Below are 18,909 nucleotides of genomic sequence, written 5' to 3'. Positions count from 1 at the left end.
GAGAAGCCCGATGAGATGTATCACTTGAAGGATAGATTCAGGCAGACATGGAAAATAAAAGGAAGAAAAATGACAGATTAACGAGATACGTAGTTTAAAACTGCCTTGGAGAAAAAAGTTTCAAAGGCTATCAGGGTCGGCAGCGCATAAGCCCGCGGTAGCCGAGGATCGGGGAGAGATTATCTCCCTCCGATCGGTCGGAGATAGCGATCGTCCCGGAGTCTCTTATCCGGGGAGGCTTAACTTTTGTTGACTACTAATTGCTGACAGGCTTATAATAGAACAATATCATTCATAGTATATAGAGTATATATTGCAATTATGTCATTATATCACTGGTAGGGCTGTATGACCCGTATGCGTTCAATAAAAAATCACCGCCATCTATCATGCTAATGCGAACTGAAATGCCAAAGCAAACATCAAACTGGGTATATCACCATGCAAGTCATCTAAGAATTCACAGACTTTTTCTTCTTGCCATCATTCGCATCGAGGGTTGACAGTCCACAAATATATGGACATGTCGAGGGTGTAGGTGTGGAGAGTGTAATAAGTACTAAAGATTATTCACAAGGTCGGTAGTAAATGTATGGTTGAGTCGAGTCCCGCAGATGGAGATAGACTCATTGCTTGAACGACTCGCGGGTGTGCACCCGGTCGATATCGTAGGGGTTGCCCTCGTAAAGCGACTGCTTCGCCGTCCGAACCGAAGCCTTGCTCTGAGTGCGGTGGGCCTCAGGCATGTGCGCTTCAGTGCTAGAGTCGGAGTCGTCAGCCTCTACGCCAGGAGCCGGGGCCTCAGTACGGTCGAATTTCTCTTCCGCCATAACCTCCTCCTCGGGAACGGGCTTCTTTGTGAGCTGTTCCAGCATCTTGCGCATGAAGGCGTCGGACTCGGCGGCGTACTTGCAACGAGTGCGGATAGCAGGGCCGTACTTGTAGAAGAGGAAGGGGAACGGCACACAGGCAAGGGCCAAGAAAGCCGGGACACAGGTGGCCCAGTGGATACCGAGGTTCTCGTACATGTAGGTGGTGAACAGGGGGAACACAGCACCGAAAATAGACCGCATGACAGAGTTGGCCGCCAGGACGGACGCGGCAAAGATCGTGTACGTGTCAATCAGGTATGACAGGTTGCTCAGGAACACCAAAACCAGGCCAAACCCGAATGGAGCACCGGCAGCGATACTGGCCATCCAGTGAACGGACGGAGCGTCTGTCCATGCGAACCAGAAGAGACCGATCGGGACAGCAATAGAGGCCACCATGCAGGGGGGTAGACGGGCCTCCGGGGGGGCAAAACCACCGTGCGCCTCCTGTGCCCGGACATAGCGCTTGTTATCCCAGATGTTGTAGGCGACAGCAGCAAGCATGCCAACCATGATACCCAAGAAAGGCAGACTGCCAACTCCCTGGTTCCAGCCACGGTACTCCTGGAAGACAATGGGGTAGGCGTCAAACAACATGTACAGGGTACCGTAGACAATGGCAATGTAAAGAGACAGCAGGAACACAATTGGCTCACGGAACAACAAGATCCAAGGACGGGACAGGGCGGTTTTGAATGCTTGTTTGATTGTCGTCTTGCCCTGGTCAATGTCCAGCTTGCTCCGGTACACCTTACCAGTGAGCTTGCTCAGTCTCTCGGCGCGGCGACGAAGAAGCACTGGCGCATAAGTCTCAGGAACGGTGAGAGAACCAATAATCCAGACGAATCCAGAGAAGGCACCGAGAAAGCCCATCACCCATCTCCATCCCGCATTCATTCCCAGGAATCCGCCAATGATGGGGCCAAGAACGGGACCTGTAGTGCTTATGTTAGCTGCGGGCGAAGAGAGTTGAGAGATCAGGAATGGAGCCTACCGAGGAAAGGCGCCGCAGCGAACAGACTCGTGGCAATACCACGGTCCTTGGCAGCAAACATATCGGCAATAACACCACCTGCATTGGTCATGGGAGACGACCCAAAGGAACCAGCGAAGAAGCGGAGAATGATCATGGTCCATGTGTTTTGCGAGCCGGCACTGCCTGCGCTGAAGGCAGTAAGAGCCATGTACGTAAAGAAGAAGATGATTTGCCGGCCAAACATCTCACTAAGAGGGGCCCATAGCAAGGGACCTAGTTACTTGTTAGCTGTATGTGGAGGGCTGCACAGGTATATGAAAGACATACCAACTGCGAAACCGAGGACGAAGAGGGAAACACCGAGCGTTGCAACTTCTGTGCCAATTCCAAATTGTTCTTCAATCTCAAGGACACCACCAGTGTATCCGGACGAGACCAGGGCAACAGCCAGGGTTGCGAGGGCCATCACCATAGTGAAAGACCATTTCTTGGCCGCGCTGAACTGCATCGGATTGCGAGGATCATTAGGAAGCCATGTTACCGCATAGGGATCCTCATCCGTGCCAGAGCCAGGATAGTGGTGATCGATGATCTCCTGGGTTACCACACCCTGGTCGGTGAGTAGACGCCAGAACGGGATGGTGCGACTTTCAGGCGCCTCAATCACTGAGGGCCCGCTATCCCCCTTTTCGGTTGCCATATGGGAGGGCCGAAGTTTGCTTGCGATATGCGGGGGGATGAGTACGAGTGATGGTGAAATGGTTGCGGTGTTTAGTAAACAAGCGGGAGAGCCGAGGTGTAATTGGGCGTCGAGAAATATGTCGTGGTAAGATGCTGGTCTGGATGTAGTAGGGGGATGATCTCAACGGCCGGAGACGTCAGATCAAGATAACCAGGCTGATCACTACCTTAAAACAAGGTTGCAAAAGTCTCCTCCGTAGGGGGTATCGAGGATGGACCCCTGGTTATATATACAAATCAAACGGGGTCCACGAAATTTCTGTTTCCTTCCCACCCCCATCGAGCGCCAAGCGGCGTCACTTACGACTAATCGTTTGCATTTAGCCTCGGGATCAGCACCGGTTTCAATCAGGGCGGACGGAGACGAGGTGCGCAAAAGGCCCTTCGACCCAGGGAAGCACAGCCCACCCGAGACGGAAAAGGGGCCATGCAGCCGATGTCTGCATATTAGACCGGACTTATGCACCGCATTAGCTCGAGGTGGAGGCCGTGTTAAAGGCTTCGAGAGTGATCGGGCTCGGCTGAGGTGGACCGAACCAGCCCAGGCGGCTGAGGATCCATGGGCGAATCTGCGGACCTCGTGGCAGGAGTCATTCGGGCTAATTTCTTTCGCAATTTCGTTTCTCGATTAGTTCAGGTCCGATAGTGGGGCGTCACCACTGTTGGGTAGGAAGTTTCTCGAGCTGTCTTTTGTCGAGGGGCGAAACTTACCGAGGTCCAGAGAGATAGACGATATCGCGAAAGACACCTTCTAGACTCCCTGTTTCCAGGCCACGTAACATAACAGTGCTTGCTGCGATGAAGACTGATAGCTACGGGGTCATGCCCGAGTGTAGGTCAGATTGAGTTCCGGTAAAAATTGCCGAGCAAGAGTTGTTCAGAGTGGACAGGAAAGCCCAGTGTTGGAGCTGCAAGATGCCGATCACCAAGATTAGTGGCGGTTGACTTCTGTCTTCATGTCTCTGTCTGTTTTCACCGCCCACACAAACAAACCAAAAGTTGATAAGCAAAGATTTTATGCACGGTCGCATATTGGCCTTTTTGTGGTTAGTGTGGCTTCTAGAAGGCAGATGATCCATGGATCACTAAGCCTGCTCGGGCCTAGTGGACTACCGCATGCCTGAATTGGAAGGCGGGCAGGCCCAGCTAGCGGAGGGATTCCGACGGCATAATTCCAGCGATGCAGCACTCATCTGCACAGCGTCAACGCATCCGCTCGTTTGGGTGATATGTCCGACGTCGTCTGATCCCAGGGTCATTCGTGGACCGTGTGACTGTCTGGGTGTGTGACAGGCTAGGCACCAGCTAGTCTGCCGGTCAACAATAATTATTGTGCTACTTATCGTGGTGCTGATATTGACTCCTGAGACAGGAGTCATAACAAATCCTTGCTAACAAGAGTTGACCGTTTCAAACTTGCATAGCTTTTCCATCGTTATACATCGTAGTGCCGACACTATAGCCAGGCACAGATGACACGATTCACCGCATTATCTAGATTTGAAGACTAAGTTCATATTGCTGATCACTCAATCAAGATTCATATCAAGAAGTCTGCCGAGGTAGCGATCTGTCGGCCATTCCGTTGACCCACTCCCTTAAGGTTTGCTTTGAGGAGCTGATGAATCTTGTCTCACGCAATGCGAGTCATTCAGTAATGATTACTAATGTCTGGCATAAATGGTAAAAGAGACCGATGAACTACGGAGAACGATTAATTCGAAGTCATGGGCTGAATGCACGAACCGCATCAGCCCCAGAGGCACCTGCATGTTGGTTATAAGCGTACGTGATATGGACGAATCTGCGACAGGTATTAATTGCTCTGATATTGGGTTGCATTGACCGATATTTGATCCTCCATTCTCGTCCGATGGATTACGAGGTGGGACATGGCGACAATCCCGACAACGGGCTAAATCAGGCTCCGATCGCGCACGCCGTGTTGATTGTGATGTATCAAACTTCGGGCACTCGCACTTGCAATCCATTCATGCTGTGGTCTTGTTGCTTTTTCAGGCAGCCTGGTTGCAGACGCTGTCCGTGCTCCGAATGAAACTCCGACCCTGGTCTCTCTCTGCAGCATGTACCTCGTACTTCTTTTGTTGGGCCTATCGTAGAATTTATCGGGTATCTGCATCGCTTGTTGGGCCAGCGGAGGTGCAATATCCTGGGTAGCACGATATCATTGGCTTTGAGGGATGAAGTTACTTTAGTTGTAGACGATCACTAGCCTAGCGCGATTTCAAAGTTTGGATTATCCGATTGCGCGTCGGTCATAGCCGGTGATATCTCGATACGGGTTGTTTTCGTGCTGCTCAGCTGAAGAGTTTGATTGAACGGCTAAATTCAAGTCACCGCAATTTGACCATGAATCATGGCAACAATAATAATGTTGATCAGGTGGATATGTCGATCATCGATAAAAGACCGATTCCATCACCCAGGCTACCTATGAGCAGTCGTTCTATTGTGAGGGGAGGTCGGGGATTCTGGGCACATATTATATCACATCCTGACTCGGAGTCTCAGCATGTTCTGAAGACAGAAGTTATCGCGATCTCGATTGTGCACTGAACGTGCCGATTTACCTACAGATAGGCATAGTGTGTGAGTAACTATCAAGCAGCTAACTTGGCCCATTGCCAATGCAAAACATAAACGCTCCTTAGTTACAAACGTGCTGTATGTCCAAGACGATGTTGTGATTTTCCCCCACAAGTAATACTCGTGGTCAGAATATCGATGTTGGCGTCAACCAAGAAGAGTGTTGCTGGATAAGCAGCGTGCCTCATGCAAGGGGAATATTACCCCGGCTCGGCACAACTCAGTATGTGCGCCATGTCAGGTTTCTCCGAGACCCTACCTATGCCTTAGGCCATAATTATCAGACAGGCTTAGTGACATCTATGTAGTTTCTCATTGTAGGGTAAATGAAAAATAATTAGTCTCTTCATTATCGTTAGTACTAATACTGTAGTGATCTGACGCCGGTTGTATATATTGTCGCGATGGGCCCGATAGTACTAAAGAGTATAGTAGCGATTACAATCCATGACTTGGCGCCACTATGTATTGAGCTTTCACTGATCCTTAGGAAGGGGAGGATGGCATTAGCAATCTCCTCCTCATTACCATTGAAATGTCATTATCGCCCAACATCCATATAATTCGCTTCAGGAATTGCCATACTACATAAACACGCTACTACTATCCTGCCATTGATGCGGGTTAAGTCCGTCCCCGCCGCCCCGCCCGATATGCGTCTGAGCAAACGTCATGGTCTTCTATGCGGAACTACTACTCCATATCTGCAGACTACTGATCGTGATCCTGGAAGACGAAGGAGAGAATATGGAATTATCGAAATTTCAATGGACACTTTTATACCATCGAGATCAAAAGTCTATCCTATTCCCTCCACAAAGGTACATACACTAACCACTTACTTGAATGACTAGACGCTATGATAACGACCGCGTCGACCACACCAAGCATCCAGTACTCTCCTATTAACTCGCAATCATCCAACATCATCATTCAAATCAATACTCAACCCCAGAATTACCCATACTATTACAATAGCCTCTCTTCCATGGTACCAGATTGAATTATATAGGATAGCCAGTCAACGAATCTACAGATAAACGGGATGCTGCGACCCGGCGGCCCGGAGTCAACCTACCTGTCCACTGGCCTGCCAATTATATTCTTCGGCGATGATCACTGTTCGCCTGAAGCTTCAACAAGTACATCATTGATCACACGTATATAATATTTTGCATATTATTCGCATAGCTGCCGTTCCAATATTCCGTGGTCATCGTCGCGCTGTATGGGAGGGATACTGGTGCTGGCGACTCGGAGGTACTAATGTGGTGGCCAACCATCCCGACAGGATTCCGTGAGTGTGGTGGCGAATTGGCGACTTTGGCCGCTTGTTAAGCGCCCCAGCGTAATGAAGAATATTCGAGAGAATAGATTGCCATTGATAGGGATCAAAGCCTTCTACTCTTGTGATCTTGGGGCTCGGACGTAGGGAACGATATCTTGGTCTAGCAATGCAAAGACTACGGAGTCCTTTGTAAAAAATTCCCATATGAGAGATACGCCATCGTAGAGCCAACTGAAAGGAGGACACCCACGTCTTTTCTGTAAGACAACTGCATATACCCGTTGTCATTCCTTGAATTGCAGGCCATCCCCCAGTCCTTTCAAGCTCTGAACAGGGATTGTCATCGGCGGCGCGTAATGTACTAAGGCCGCCTCCCACCCACTGCCCACTCTACGACCTCCATGGACGCGAAACGTCTGTGTCGGGATAACATGTAGTTGAAATGAAATATTATCTAAATAGTTGAAACGAAATATTATCTAACCTCATAATTCATTATTCTTCAGACTACGCATCGATTTCTATTGCCATGACCCGAATACTCCCAAATTTGCGAGTTGCTAGAACCACCCACTCGATACCCCCCAACCCAGAGACACCCGCTAACCCCCTTACTGTGGCGAACCGGTAAGTCGCAGGCAGTATTCGGTTGTGAACCAAATAATGCCACAATCACCCGCTGTTCTTGCTGTCGTCATCCAATTTTTACTCGGTATGTTGCAGTTAGCCATGAAAATCAATGGTCTAGTATCCCGAGATGATTGTGCAATTTTCGTTTCATTGCAACATCATGATACGGAGTATGTACAGGAAGTAACGGAAACGGTCGTCAAGATTGATGTATCCTTCGCCGATGTTACATTGCTGGAAATATCACACGGTCGCACATTCAGACACTTAATCTTTTATGTAGAAAGGACGCAAGCCCTGGCAGCAAGTCACTGTAGTGCCTCCTGCTGACTACTAAGTAAATTTTCAAGCCCATCAACCCTGCAGCGTAGATCTGCCGTAGTACTGTAGCCGACCGGGGAGTAGTTAGTGTACGACCACCCACAGCAGGCAGCACTAGGCTGCGACCGTGCCACTATGCTACGCGTTCTACAAGAGTACAACATCGCGATCTCAAACCGGGTTGGATTGTTTCATAGATACTGCATTTCGCGTCTATGCCATCCGGTGGCGCTCCCGAAGGAAGTCACGTCGAATAAAAGCTTTCTTTAATGTACATATTCGGATGCGTCCCCATGATCAATTCCACCCAGCCGCTGAATCGGCAGCTACTATTTATTGCGCAGCAAGAAATAACGAAAACCCAGTGCCGAAACCCATTGAAATTCGCAAACCCATCATGTATCGCCAGTAGTCATGAAAATTAAAGAAAAAGAAACCCCGTTATCGCCTTCCCAACCAGAAAAAAGAACCGACTCATTAGAAGTAAATCTAAGAGCGCTCACCACGGAGACGGCGGGCAAGCTGGATGTCCTTGGACTGGATGGTGACACGCTTGGCGTGGATGGCGCACAGGTTGGTGTCCTCGAAGAGGGAGACGAGGTAGGCCTCGACGGACTCCTGAAGAGCACCGATGGCGGAAGACTGGAAGCGGAGGTCCGACTTGAAGTCCTGAGCAATTTCACGAACAAGACGCTGGAAGGGCAGCTTGCGGATCAGGAGCTCAGTGCTCTTCTGGTAACGACGGATTTCACGCAGAGCGACGGTACCTTTGGTAGACTGTTAGTTGACTGTTCGACTAGACACTTTGCCACTTTGGGATGATGAGTGTATACATACCGGGCTTGTAGCGGTGAGGCTTCTTGACACCTCCGGTGGAGGGAGCGGCCTTACGGGCAGCCTTGGAGGCGAGCTGCTTACGGGGAGCCTTGCCACCAGTGGACTTACCTATATTGAGATGATAGTTAGTGGTGATGTTCCTCAAGTGAGACACGGGTGTCGCGACCATGACGCGGTCAAGCGACACGAAGAGAAAGGACAGTGAGGTTGCACTTACGGGCAGTCTGCTTAGTGCGGGCCATCTTAGTGGATTAAGTTTGATGGATTTAGTTGTTTTAGAGATGGAAAGATGACGTTGAGGATGAAAGATTGATGGAGGTTGATAGATAAGGGTGGACGGGATGAGGAGATGGAAGAAGGATGGAGGAGGCGGGTGGGGAGAGGTATTTGTAGTAAGCGAAAGGGTGGGTGGTGATCTGGGTTTGCCAGCAAAGGGAGGGGGCCTTAGCGTGCCGTTCCTTTGATCGAAAAAGTGTTCGGAAAGCAGCACACCATAAGCCGTGATTTCGGGACTCACTTTTCGCTGGGAAAATCAAAAGTGCCCAAAGGCGGTCAGTCCCCGTTCTGCCTGCTCGGAGCGCTAAGCGAGCGCCCTAGTGCCCGCCAGCCAATAGGAAGCCAGGATCACGGATCTAGAAGCTGCCCCTGCCTCACCTTGATCCCAACCTCAGGCCCGGAATGTGATCCTATCAACCTGCTGGAGAGGCTCATGGCCATCGACAGGAATGTCCCTGACACTCTCTGACTGCTGATCTAGGTGGTTGGGAGCATTCCCGTGGGAATCAGTCTCATCCCAGCGGAATCATCCCTGCCCGGTCACGTTGCCGCCAGATCAGTCCGCTGGCCGGGATCCTGAACTCTGATTGGTCGATCCGCTCTCTAGCGTGTGATTCCAACGCCCTCCCCGCGGCGCGCCTTCTGCTATACAAATATCTCCCGTCCCATGGATGCTCTCTGCCCTCTTCCCTTTACATCCATCTCACTCTAAAACGCTTAACTATCTCCACCACCTTCACCCTCAACTCTAATTCAACTCTATTTCCGTTTACTTTAAGACAACCTTCACAATGACTGGCCGTAAGTTCATCACTTCTCATCATGGTCTATCTATCTATCTCGACAGATCGTCCATTTGTCTATTCCGCGACCAACAGTGACTGACTTGACGCGTCTCTACAGGTGGAAAGGGTGGAAAGGGTCTCGGCAAGGGTGGCGCCAAGCGTCACCGTAAGATCTTGCGTGACAACATCCAGGGTATCACCAAGCCCGCTATCCGTCGTCTCGCTCGTCGTGGTGGTGTCAAGCGTATCTCTGCCATGATCTACGAGGAGACCCGTGGTGTCCTCAAGACCTTCCTTGAGGGTGTCATCCGTGACGCCGTCACCTACACTGAGCACGCCAAGCGCAAGACCGTCACCTCCCTCGACGTCGTCTACGCTCTTAAGAGACAGGGCCGTAAGTACTATCTGTTCTGGCTTGGTTATGTCCAACGCGTCTAACATACAACTTTTCAGGTACCCTCTACGGTTTCGGTGGTTAAACACCTTTTCTATTTTCCTGCTTGTTTCTTTTTAGCCATCCTGCGCGGTCGGCGCGTCAGTTGTCCTTCCGCAGCAGTGACGCGACGGGTTGCTTTTTCGGGTTGGTTCATGGTATGACTGGGACGTTGGGGTGTTCTTGATCTTTTTATTACAAGTATCATGGGTCTGGGTTTGCTTTGTCGTATTTTATTTACTATTACACGCGTCCACTACTGGTCTGCTGGTGGTCGTGGTTGAATTTCTGTATCATAGCGGCCTTTTACGCTTCGGCTGGTGCCATAGGCTAAAGAGGATCGTGCGACCTTGACGCGATCCGATATGAATACGAACGGTCGAAAATGATCACATCTTTCCATTGTATGTTTGTAGCTTCGCATTTTCTTTTCTATCGCAATGTGGGTGACGCATTTTGATTATGATGCGACTCGCGTGCTGTTCGTATCCAGGTGATTCTCGTAGTCGAGCGTTTGGGTTGTTCATAAATTACTACTTTCTTAACAGGAGCGTCAAGTAGTATAGTGCATCTTAGTTGTTATACCATAGTCTACAGCATTTCAATCAATACCATGTTAACTTGTGCGAAGTCGCATGTTGTGTATCGGTAGTCGACGCGCTACGCGTTCTCCGGTAGTTCCGCTACTGTTTGGTGCCTTAGGCATCCATATATCATCATTATCGTCTTCATCGTCATCACGAAAGCAGCGGTTTGATGGCAGTATATGAGATTCTTAGGGTATCTAGATCCTATATCTGCTTGTACTTTCTGTGTGTATGTCTTTTGACTATTTTGTATTGTGTAGTCGTAGTATTGCTGCTCGGTGGTTGTGATCTATAGGGTTATCACATCTCGGATACATAGAGCTACCCTGCCAATATATATAACCAACACCATAGATCACCAGTATCGAATTATCAACACTACGTAAAATAATCACACCAACACCACAAAGTACATGACGAGCCATTCAGGATCAATTAACTAAGCCATCTAATGCCCACCGGATCATTATTAGGATCACTCTGGCATCACATAAGATCAATGAACCATAATCGACACTGGCGGCATGATACCAGCGAATTAAGACCATCCACGGCATTTAGTGATAGATTCGTAGGAAAATCAGCACCAGTAGATATGCTCGAGTAGTAAATTTAAAGCGCTTCTAGTATATATCAAGAAAAATCACACCATCAAGTCCAGCGCCTTGATCAAACCCTCTGATCTAGTACCTACGTACAGTATATCGAGCTCCCTCATAAGTTGAACCCAGCTCCGGGTTGAACCCCCGAAAAACACCGAAACACCCCGAGCCCGGGGACCAACCCGCCCCGACCCGACCGACAGGGGGGTTCAACTCAAACCCGCAGCTCTTCATACTATGAATTCCGGTTGATGGCCATTTGAGATCGTTGATGTCGCAACCATAACGCATTATATTGACATTAAAATTATAGAGAATTATTCTAAAGCCTATAGTTAACCGGATTAGATAGCAGATCAGAAACAAAACGCGCGTTGTTGCTCGTGATCGACCACCTCTATTTCCCTGGTATCAAACCATCCATGCAGCTGCTGCCCCAGGCCAACAACACCCGCTTACCTGAACAGGAACCACGGTCACGGGGACAGCAGCGCGTCACGACACGTCTTGTTCGCGTTGGATTCCATTCTATGATCATTACGCGATAGACATGCCGCCGTGTGATATGCTACGGTGCAAGGAAATCCATGCAGATTGTGGACATTCCCCAAACAATACGAATTCTCTAGCGGACATAGCTCCAATGCTATAGAGAACGGAATGCAGTAGCTGCAAATGCTTACCTGCGGGATAACTGTCACAGACAGACACGCTGCTACGCACCTCGCTGTGTCGCTGGCATCTCCGAGGGCATGGTTGGATACAGGGTGCTCAAACCAAAGACAACTAACATATGACTCTACAAGCCTTGACCAAGGAACCGGCACCATGCGTGATAGCAAGACAACGGTAGGATAGATATGACGCCTGAGAACGAACCCCCCCACAAACGCCCATGCGAACTTAACGCAATTTTAATGTTGATGCTACTTCCTGGCGTCATGGCTCGGAACAAGCCATAGGCTGGCTGCACTCTTCTCATAGCTAACCGGAAGTGGGCCCACTACCCTACGAGCAGCAGTCACGTCGAGGGACTGGCAACAGGGCCACATACCCTCCAAGGCCAAGCAGAGACATAAGGCACAGCTAATGTACACAGTGCTACTGCGTTCCAGGCCCATGTTTCCTTTATCCCTCACAAGCAAGATACATGGATACTATCACTCCTCCTTGATCGCCATAACCCAGTTCCGAAGACACCCCCAGGCCACTCTACCTACGCCATCACGGACACCATAGCCGCGAGAATCCGGAGCACAATGGGTGGAACCACATGAAATGGGCCATGGGGGCTGTACTCGGCAAGTGTCAAAGGAACTGCGAGTGGACTGGGTAAGACCCCCACGGAAATATTGCAGGATGGCCACACGACTACTCGCAGGCCCCGGTGAGATCCAGCGCAGCATAGGGTCCGCAGGTGACCCAGTGTCGTGAAGGGCATTCAAATTGTCTTGCCCACCCCCAATGCCTTGGAAAGAGCATGGGATCACCCAAGAACGTAACGCGTGTGGATATACACACCGGGAAAAGTCCAGCAAGGGAAGCTCCACACCTAATGATTGTCTCAGAGCTTCCAGATCCTACAATTAGTTCACCGATATTCACACAAAACCCAGCAACTGGGATCAAAAGTTCAATGCCCGGATCAGACCATGTGGTTGGTTGCTTGACCGTCGGTGATATCGGCGTGAAAGCATGGAACATAGAGGAATTATCGAAATTTACGTCACCGGCCCGTCCCTGTATCAACAGCATACTGACGACAATGGCACGTGTATTCTGCCCTGATGTATTGCCCATACCTCAATCTAGAGGATAGCCGGTTTTGGGTCCCGCCAATGAACCCACGACCGTGTGTATGTTCTATGATTATGATACATGGCATGACTGATATTCGAAGTCCGAACTCAAGATCTATGCTACCGAGTAATGCTGATCAACTACTCCTACATGCCGAAGACAGGTTTCTCAGAAGCTCACTTGACGGGCGTACGCAAGACAGCGCTCATCATGACGCAATAAGCGGACTATCACTACAGGGTATCTTGCGCATCACCTCAGGTTACCTTAGCCAAAGGAGTGCATGTATGAGGCAGAAGCACCGCAACCGGAGAGAAAATGTCACAGACTCCTAGAATAGTTGTAACCCACCTCATGCAGCCGCAGCCACCCCCACGACCTCCTGAGCCAACACTTCTATCGGCCGATTACTCAAGATATCAAACACAGCCACATCCTTCTGCAGTGCTTCCTTAAACCAACTCCGCAATTCCATCGCAACCAACGAGTCCACCCCATACATATGCAACGGCTTCGCCGGATCAATATCATCAGCGTTGATAGCAAGCACATCCGAGACCCTTTCGCAGATGGCCCGACTGACCGCGTCTGGACCGCCATCTGCCACAGTAGACGAAAGTGTATCATCGCTCGCAGCTATCGGGAGTTTCAGCGATGAGGGGCCCTTCTCATTCGATCGTTGAGCAGCAACAACCTTGCTCCTGCCAAGCGTTGGGTTCATGCGTCGCTGCAAATGATTCCACAAAGGCCGTGAGTAGAATCGCGAGCGCACAAGTCCACTTCTCTGCATCTCGTCTTGGTTCATGATGCCAACGACTAGTTGGGCGTCGCTGGGATGGCATATTTCACGCTTGGAGTCGCAGTAATATTCTAGTATTGAAAGGAGATATTCTTCAGGGATGGGCTGTAAACCCAATGAGCGCATGAAGGAACCCACGCCCTGATGCTCGGCCGTGTATCCAACCCCTTCGACAATTCCGAGGTCAATGGAAATGGCCTTCTGTCTCATCGCGACTTTAGACCGGGCCAGTGCATCTTGGTAGGCGCACCCAAAGGCGTAGTTTGATTGACCGCTGGCGCCAATTATACCGCACACGGACGATAAGAAGATGAAAAAGTCCAGCGGGGTTGGTAGGTGGCGATCGAGATTGTACGAACCCTGCACCTTTGAGCGTAGGGCTTCGTTCCACTGGTCGAGGGTCATTTTGGCGAACATAGCGGACTGCAATAACAACATGTTAGATTGTGACTCTTGCCTGGGCATTTCTTTTCATGTGGTAGATTACCTTCAGAACCATAGATGCCTGGATGCATCCTTTGATGGGGGGCATCCGCCGCTGCACTTCCTGGATAACTTCACTGAATGCCCTTTCATCACTTATATCGCACTTGGGCGCGAAAGTTGTCACGCTCATGGTCGCACATTCGTCAAGGAAGGTATCTGCTCCAGGACTTTCTGTACCTTGCCGACTAAGGAGAACGAGATATCGGGCCCCATTGGATATCATCCATTTGGCTATGCTTCTCCCGAGACCACCCAAGCCCCCGGCAATGAGGTATGTCGCTGTTGAGTCAAATAGTTGCGGCTTGGATGCGGTAAGGTTGTTCAAGTCGAAGGAAATACATGTCTTGGCTGACCGAGAATGCTCGACAGCCTTCACACCACCGGATTTCTCAAGCTCAGAGAGGGTGAGTACCCTGAGAGGCTGTACAGGAACCACTGATTTGTGCTCAATCAGACGCATGACCTCAGGCAAGATAGTTGCAATTTTCTCTGTGTCCTGAAGAAGCGTCGGAATATCCAGCCGGGCGAACATGACGCTTTGTTTGAACAGTTGAGGCCGGGGAGGCATAGCTCCGAAGGATGAACGTGCATTCTTGTCGACTACCTCAATAACTCGGCCATACTCTTTTAAGCAGTTCCACGCTGCTTGATCTGATTCTCTCGCAATCGATGGCGTGAACATGACATCCGCGCCTCGATCGTGGGTTAGGCGTTTGTTTCCCGTCATCAGCATATGTCCTTGTTGTGGAAATCGGTGCGAAGCTGGAATGGAGTACATATCCGCTATAGCTTCCTCATCCCTAGTATTGAAAGTCACGAAAACCTCTGCACCCAGGAATTGAGCGAGTTGAATCGCGGCTTGACTGAGTGAACTAGCCCCGTCATGGATGATTATTGAATCCCCTGGCTATTTTCTGCCGGCAAGACTCGACTCAAGCAAAGGCGGCCATAGATCTCAAAGATCTCCTCGCCATCTATGCTCAGTAAGGAGGTGTCAGCACAGAAATAGTGTTGCAACACTGCCCGGATATGCTGTGCTGCGCGGGAAGTAGTTTCGATATCTTCCGATCCTAGGGTCACGATATTGAGGCCCTCGATCTCTGACATGAGGGAGCGTGCAAGGCCAAGCACAGCATCCTGCTCCAGTGAACCTGGCTTTTGGCTGTCGTATCTCCGTGTCACCCAAAGCAGCTTATTGGCCATTGCCGCAGTAGTCTTTAAAATTCTGGTACCCTTTCTCGTCAAGCTCCTGGAATACGAAATCGTCAATGGTCTGCAACAAGACCACGGTAGCTCCATTGAGAACCTCGTGTAGTTCAGAAGCATCATGGATGCTGACAGACAGTTCCGACTCTTGTAATGAGTCGCATATTGCGGTAGCTAAGGACTGCTGCAAATCTGAGCTCTCTTTTCTCACAACGAGAATGTCTGACGATGTTGGCATGTCGCTGTTAAACCGAATGAGAGGGCGCGCAGTTGAGATTACCGCACTACTCAATGAATTTGCCTTGTCTGGACCGTCTAGAAGGAAATCCGCTCCGGTGAATTGGCTATCATGGAGCAGCTTATCCCACCGGTCCACAGAGACCAGTGGTCTCCACTCGCGATACGACTCGGTTGATAGCCACCACCCCAGCAAGCAGCCGAAGATGAAAGAGGTCCGTAGTAGGTTAGGACTAGTACCCTCAACGAGTATAAGTTTCCCTCTGGGCTTCAAAAGCTGTCTGGTGTTCCCCAGAGTTAAGGCTAAGTTTGGTGGCATGTAAAACCTAGGCTGGTCAGCTCTGAATCCACCGGTATGCAGAGTGCGAACTTATATTGCTGGCAATGACGAGATCAAAGGCCTCAACTTCAAAGCCTTGGTCTGCAGGTGTTTTCTCAATATCCAGGGTCTTCCTCACGATCCTTTCCCCTTTGCCTAATTTTTCTCTGGCGTCCTTAAAAATTGTGGGAGAGATGTCTGTGAACACATACTGTGCAAAACGCTCCACGGCACTGCCATTATGGCCGCCAATGACATCCAGGATATACTGTGTCATACCACCTGTACCTGCCCCGATTTCCAGAACCCGCATGTTAGGATTGGCATGCGCCATGCAGTCAACATACTGCTGGACTCCCTTTACAACTTCAGGAGGAGGGTTCTCGAGTCTGTAGTAGTCTGCCAACGTTTCGTCGGCAAAGAGAATCTGCAGCACATCAACCTCCCCTTGATTGATGGGCAAGAGTTGCCGACATAATCTCACAATAAGCCTCCCCTCGGGTCCGAATGATGATACTCTCTGCCACAGCTGCTCCTGGAACCCACTACCTGCTGGTTGTGTAGAGATCCAATCTCTCCAATCAACGGACGCGCTTATAAGCCCGCTCTGATGTCGCATCCATGCCAGGTACTTCTGTAGATGTTTAGGGCTCTGGTAATGAACTGACACGCCACCATCGACTGGGTGTAAAACTTCAGACATCGCAAGGAAGCAGGCATATTCAGTGAACTTGATCCGTTCTAATTCACTTTGGGATAGCTGCAAAGGCTGGGCGGCAAACAACCCAGACTGAGGGCCAAGAAGATTGACATCGGGCTTCCATTCAACACGGTACATGGAGACTATGCTTTCCTTAGTCTCATTTGCAGCCGGGGTAGCAGTCTTTTCAATGGATGTGAGTGTTAGATCGCCCATGAGTAGGGGTCTCTCGTCTCAGCCCCAAGTGAGATGTAACCCACATCATAGCGCCGCTCACTGCTCTGAATAGGTTTTGCGGACACAGCAACCATTTGCTGTGTTATATTTGCCGATATCCACAGATGATTGACCGCTGTCGGTACGATGGTCGGGATTTCAACTTGTCCCCCACGCGTGATCCCAAGGAAAGCCACCTGAATGATACAATCGAGTGCCGCAGGGTGGATGAAGCAGGGCGATTGGTTGTTCTCCTCAATGAGGTCGGTCCACCTTTGCAAATCAATCTTTCCGACACCTTCATTCTCAACACCGTGCATGTTCTCGCGATCCATTTGAAATATTGGACCATAGCTAAGCCCCGAGTCACGCAAGCGTGCGAAGAATTTCTGGTGTTGAGCAGGCGAGAGGCTTGCACTCAGTCGTTTCAGTTGTTCGTCCGCCGCACTGCGATCGAGGTCGAAGTCACAAAGGCTAGTATGGTGCTCAATCGCAATATAGCCTCGGCAACATTGAGCCCATCCCCCGTGGTCGTGCATGTAGAGCCGGAAGTCATAGCAAGGAGCAAGGTCCATGCTCAGCTGCTCAACCTTTCGCAGACGGAACTGGACCTCAACTCCCAGCCTTGAGTCTGGGACCACAACACTTCTGCTAAAAACCACATCTCTGAACTGATAGCATATCGGCTGGTGATTGGGGACATATACAACCTGTCGTGTAGCTTCGATAGCCATAGCAAGCATTCCAGCTGCAGGGTAGACGCAAGCCCCAGAAACCTGTGCCGATTAGTTAGGAGGATGAAAACCCTAATGGAATTCACATGAGTTCAACTCACCTGGTAGTCTCTGATCCATGGCTGGTCTTGGAGTATGATTTTGTTGTTCCATTGTGGTTCCAGAGGGTTCCAATCTGATGCTGACTTACCAAGGAAATCATGATGGGGGTGATTGCTATTACGATGGTCCTTGCTGATGCGACTTCCCATCCAGTATCGCTTGGAATGATTGAATGGATATGATGGAAGATCGATGAGTACCCGATTGCTATTCGAGTGCTGATTATTCGCTGCAATCAAATCGAGTGGAAGGCCAAGACTATACAGTCTTCCTGCGACCGTCAACGCAGTGGATACTGCTGATTTCTGGCGAGATAACATATGACTGTACATCCTTTCCACGCTCCAGCCCTTGAATTTTATGGCCAAGTTCTCCTTGATTGCTGATTTGAGTGTAGAATGTGGTCCGACTTCAATGAAATGGGTATTGGCAATTTCAACCTTATTTTCGAGTAGCGATGCTAACTTCTGCATGGCTTGTGTAAATCGTACTGGACAGACAAGATTGTCAAGCCAATAATCTGGTTTCGAAACTTCAGACGCATCCGAGTCTGGCGCAAAGATAATATCGCGAACACTGGAAAACATGTAGCAACTGGGTGTTGAATTCGCCCTCCCTCCGGGTTCGCTCGAGTGTGATTTCTTGATAAGAGCCTGATATAAGCTTGCTGCAGATTCCATGTACTTTGCATTGTGGTACGCGATGCTAACGTTCGACCTTTTGCTCATGATCTCTTCTGTTTCCAACGCGAGTGCCAATCTTTCGATTTGATTCGTGGCTCGGGATAAGGTCAGGTTCTGAGGGCTGATGTAGCACGCGATACCAATGTTGCGTGTTTCGGGGTTCTGACTATTCGCAAGATCTGCAAGCAGCTCTGAGCATTAATCCGATGAGAGCCGTGTTGCCAGCATGCCGCCATCTGGAGAACCTATTCGCGATGTTGCCGAGACAGCTAAGCCTCGGAATAAGGCCAGCTCAAGAGCGCGGCTTTTAGTGATAATCCCGGCACAGTATGCAGCGGCAACCTCTCCGGACAAATGACCAACCGCAGCAAATGGATGGAAGTTCCAGTCCGCTAGAAGTTCGACGAGGGCAATCTGTAAAGCTGTGCAAATCGGCTGGCAAAACTCTGGTTGATTCAGTTCGGGGCCCTTATCATCGTACAGTGTTTCTGGATAGTGTGGATATTAGAACGGTCCCGTCGAATAATTAGAACCAATCGCGGGAATTAGAGCTGCAGCTCCAGGAACTTGCTCACAAGCAATCCTGGAAGTTCACTGTGTGCTCCACAACTCCAGCGTCCAGACAACCTTTGGTCCATTGCGTGGGTGTGGCTGCCGTATCGTCACAGGCCA

General features: G+C 49.9%; 5 protein-coding genes across 5 annotated transcripts; 2 read left to right on the top strand and 3 right to left on the bottom strand.

The window, feature by feature from the left end:
* Window positions 1-626: 626 nt before the first annotated feature.
* BO88DRAFT_429844 (MFS transporter) lies at window positions 627-2,548 on the bottom strand (the record flags this gene model as incomplete). Its single annotated transcript, XM_025709189.1, has 3 exons — window positions 627-1,807; window positions 1,867-2,121; window positions 2,176-2,548. 3 exons carry the CDS (start codon window positions 2,546-2,548, stop codon window positions 627-629), a joined length of 1,809 nt encoding a protein of 602 aa, XP_025558033.1.
* Window positions 2,549-2,598: 50 nt separating this feature from the next.
* On the top strand, window positions 2,599-3,311 carry BO88DRAFT_185671 (uncharacterized protein). Its single transcript, XM_025701785.1, has one exon. It carries the CDS (start codon window positions 2,802-2,804, stop codon window positions 3,219-3,221), a length of 420 nt encoding a protein of 139 aa, XP_025558032.1. The 5' UTR covers window positions 2,599-2,801; the 3' UTR covers window positions 3,222-3,311.
* A 4,613-nt stretch (window positions 3,312-7,924) lies between these two features.
* Window positions 7,925-8,989, bottom strand: hhtA (histone H3; the record flags this gene model as incomplete). The annotated part of the gene is made up of 3 exons (XM_025709188.1): window positions 7,925-8,202; window positions 8,273-8,496; window positions 8,967-8,989. 3 exons carry the CDS (start codon window positions 8,987-8,989, stop codon window positions 7,925-7,927), a joined length of 525 nt encoding a protein of 174 aa, XP_025558031.1.
* Window positions 8,990-9,264: 275 nt separating this feature from the next.
* On the top strand, window positions 9,265-9,957 carry BO88DRAFT_408663 (histone H4). The gene is made up of 3 exons (XM_025707762.1): window positions 9,265-9,349; window positions 9,452-9,727; window positions 9,787-9,957. The coding sequence occupies exons 1-3, from the start codon at window positions 9,340-9,342 to the stop codon at window positions 9,810-9,812; spliced, it is 312 nt and encodes a 103-aa protein (XP_025558030.1). The 5' UTR covers window positions 9,265-9,339; the 3' UTR covers window positions 9,813-9,957.
* Window positions 9,958-12,901: 2,944 nt separating this feature from the next.
* BO88DRAFT_438927 (KR-domain-containing protein) lies at window positions 12,902-18,875 on the bottom strand (the record flags this gene model as incomplete). The annotated part of the gene is made up of 9 exons (XM_025709690.1): window positions 12,902-13,977; window positions 14,042-14,947; window positions 14,968-15,211; window positions 15,273-15,764; window positions 15,835-16,735; window positions 16,780-17,494; window positions 17,554-18,428; window positions 18,483-18,705; window positions 18,813-18,875. The coding sequence occupies 9 exons, from the start codon at window positions 18,873-18,875 to the stop codon at window positions 13,108-13,110; spliced, it is 5,289 nt and encodes a 1,762-aa protein (XP_025558029.1). The 3' UTR covers window positions 12,902-13,107.
* Window positions 18,876-18,909: the final 34 nt, after the last annotated feature.

Source organism: Aspergillus vadensis, assembly GCF_003184925.1.
Source record: "Aspergillus vadensis CBS 113365 unplaced genomic scaffold BO88scaffold_32, whole genome shotgun sequence".
NCBI classification, from domain to species: Eukaryota; Fungi; Ascomycota; class Eurotiomycetes; order Eurotiales; family Aspergillaceae; genus Aspergillus; species Aspergillus vadensis.
This window is presented reverse-complemented; position numbering and strand designations above follow the sequence as displayed.

Coding starts and splice junctions, on each gene's coding strand:
- BO88DRAFT_185671 (XM_025701785.1), top strand. CDS start 2,802: ATGGACCCCTGGTTATATATACAAATCAAACGGGGTCCACGAAATTTC.
- BO88DRAFT_408663 (XM_025707762.1), top strand. Junction 9,728..9,786: donor CGCTCTTAAGAGACAGGGCC/GTAAGTACTATC, acceptor ACAACTTTTCAG/GTACCCTCTACGGTTTCGGT.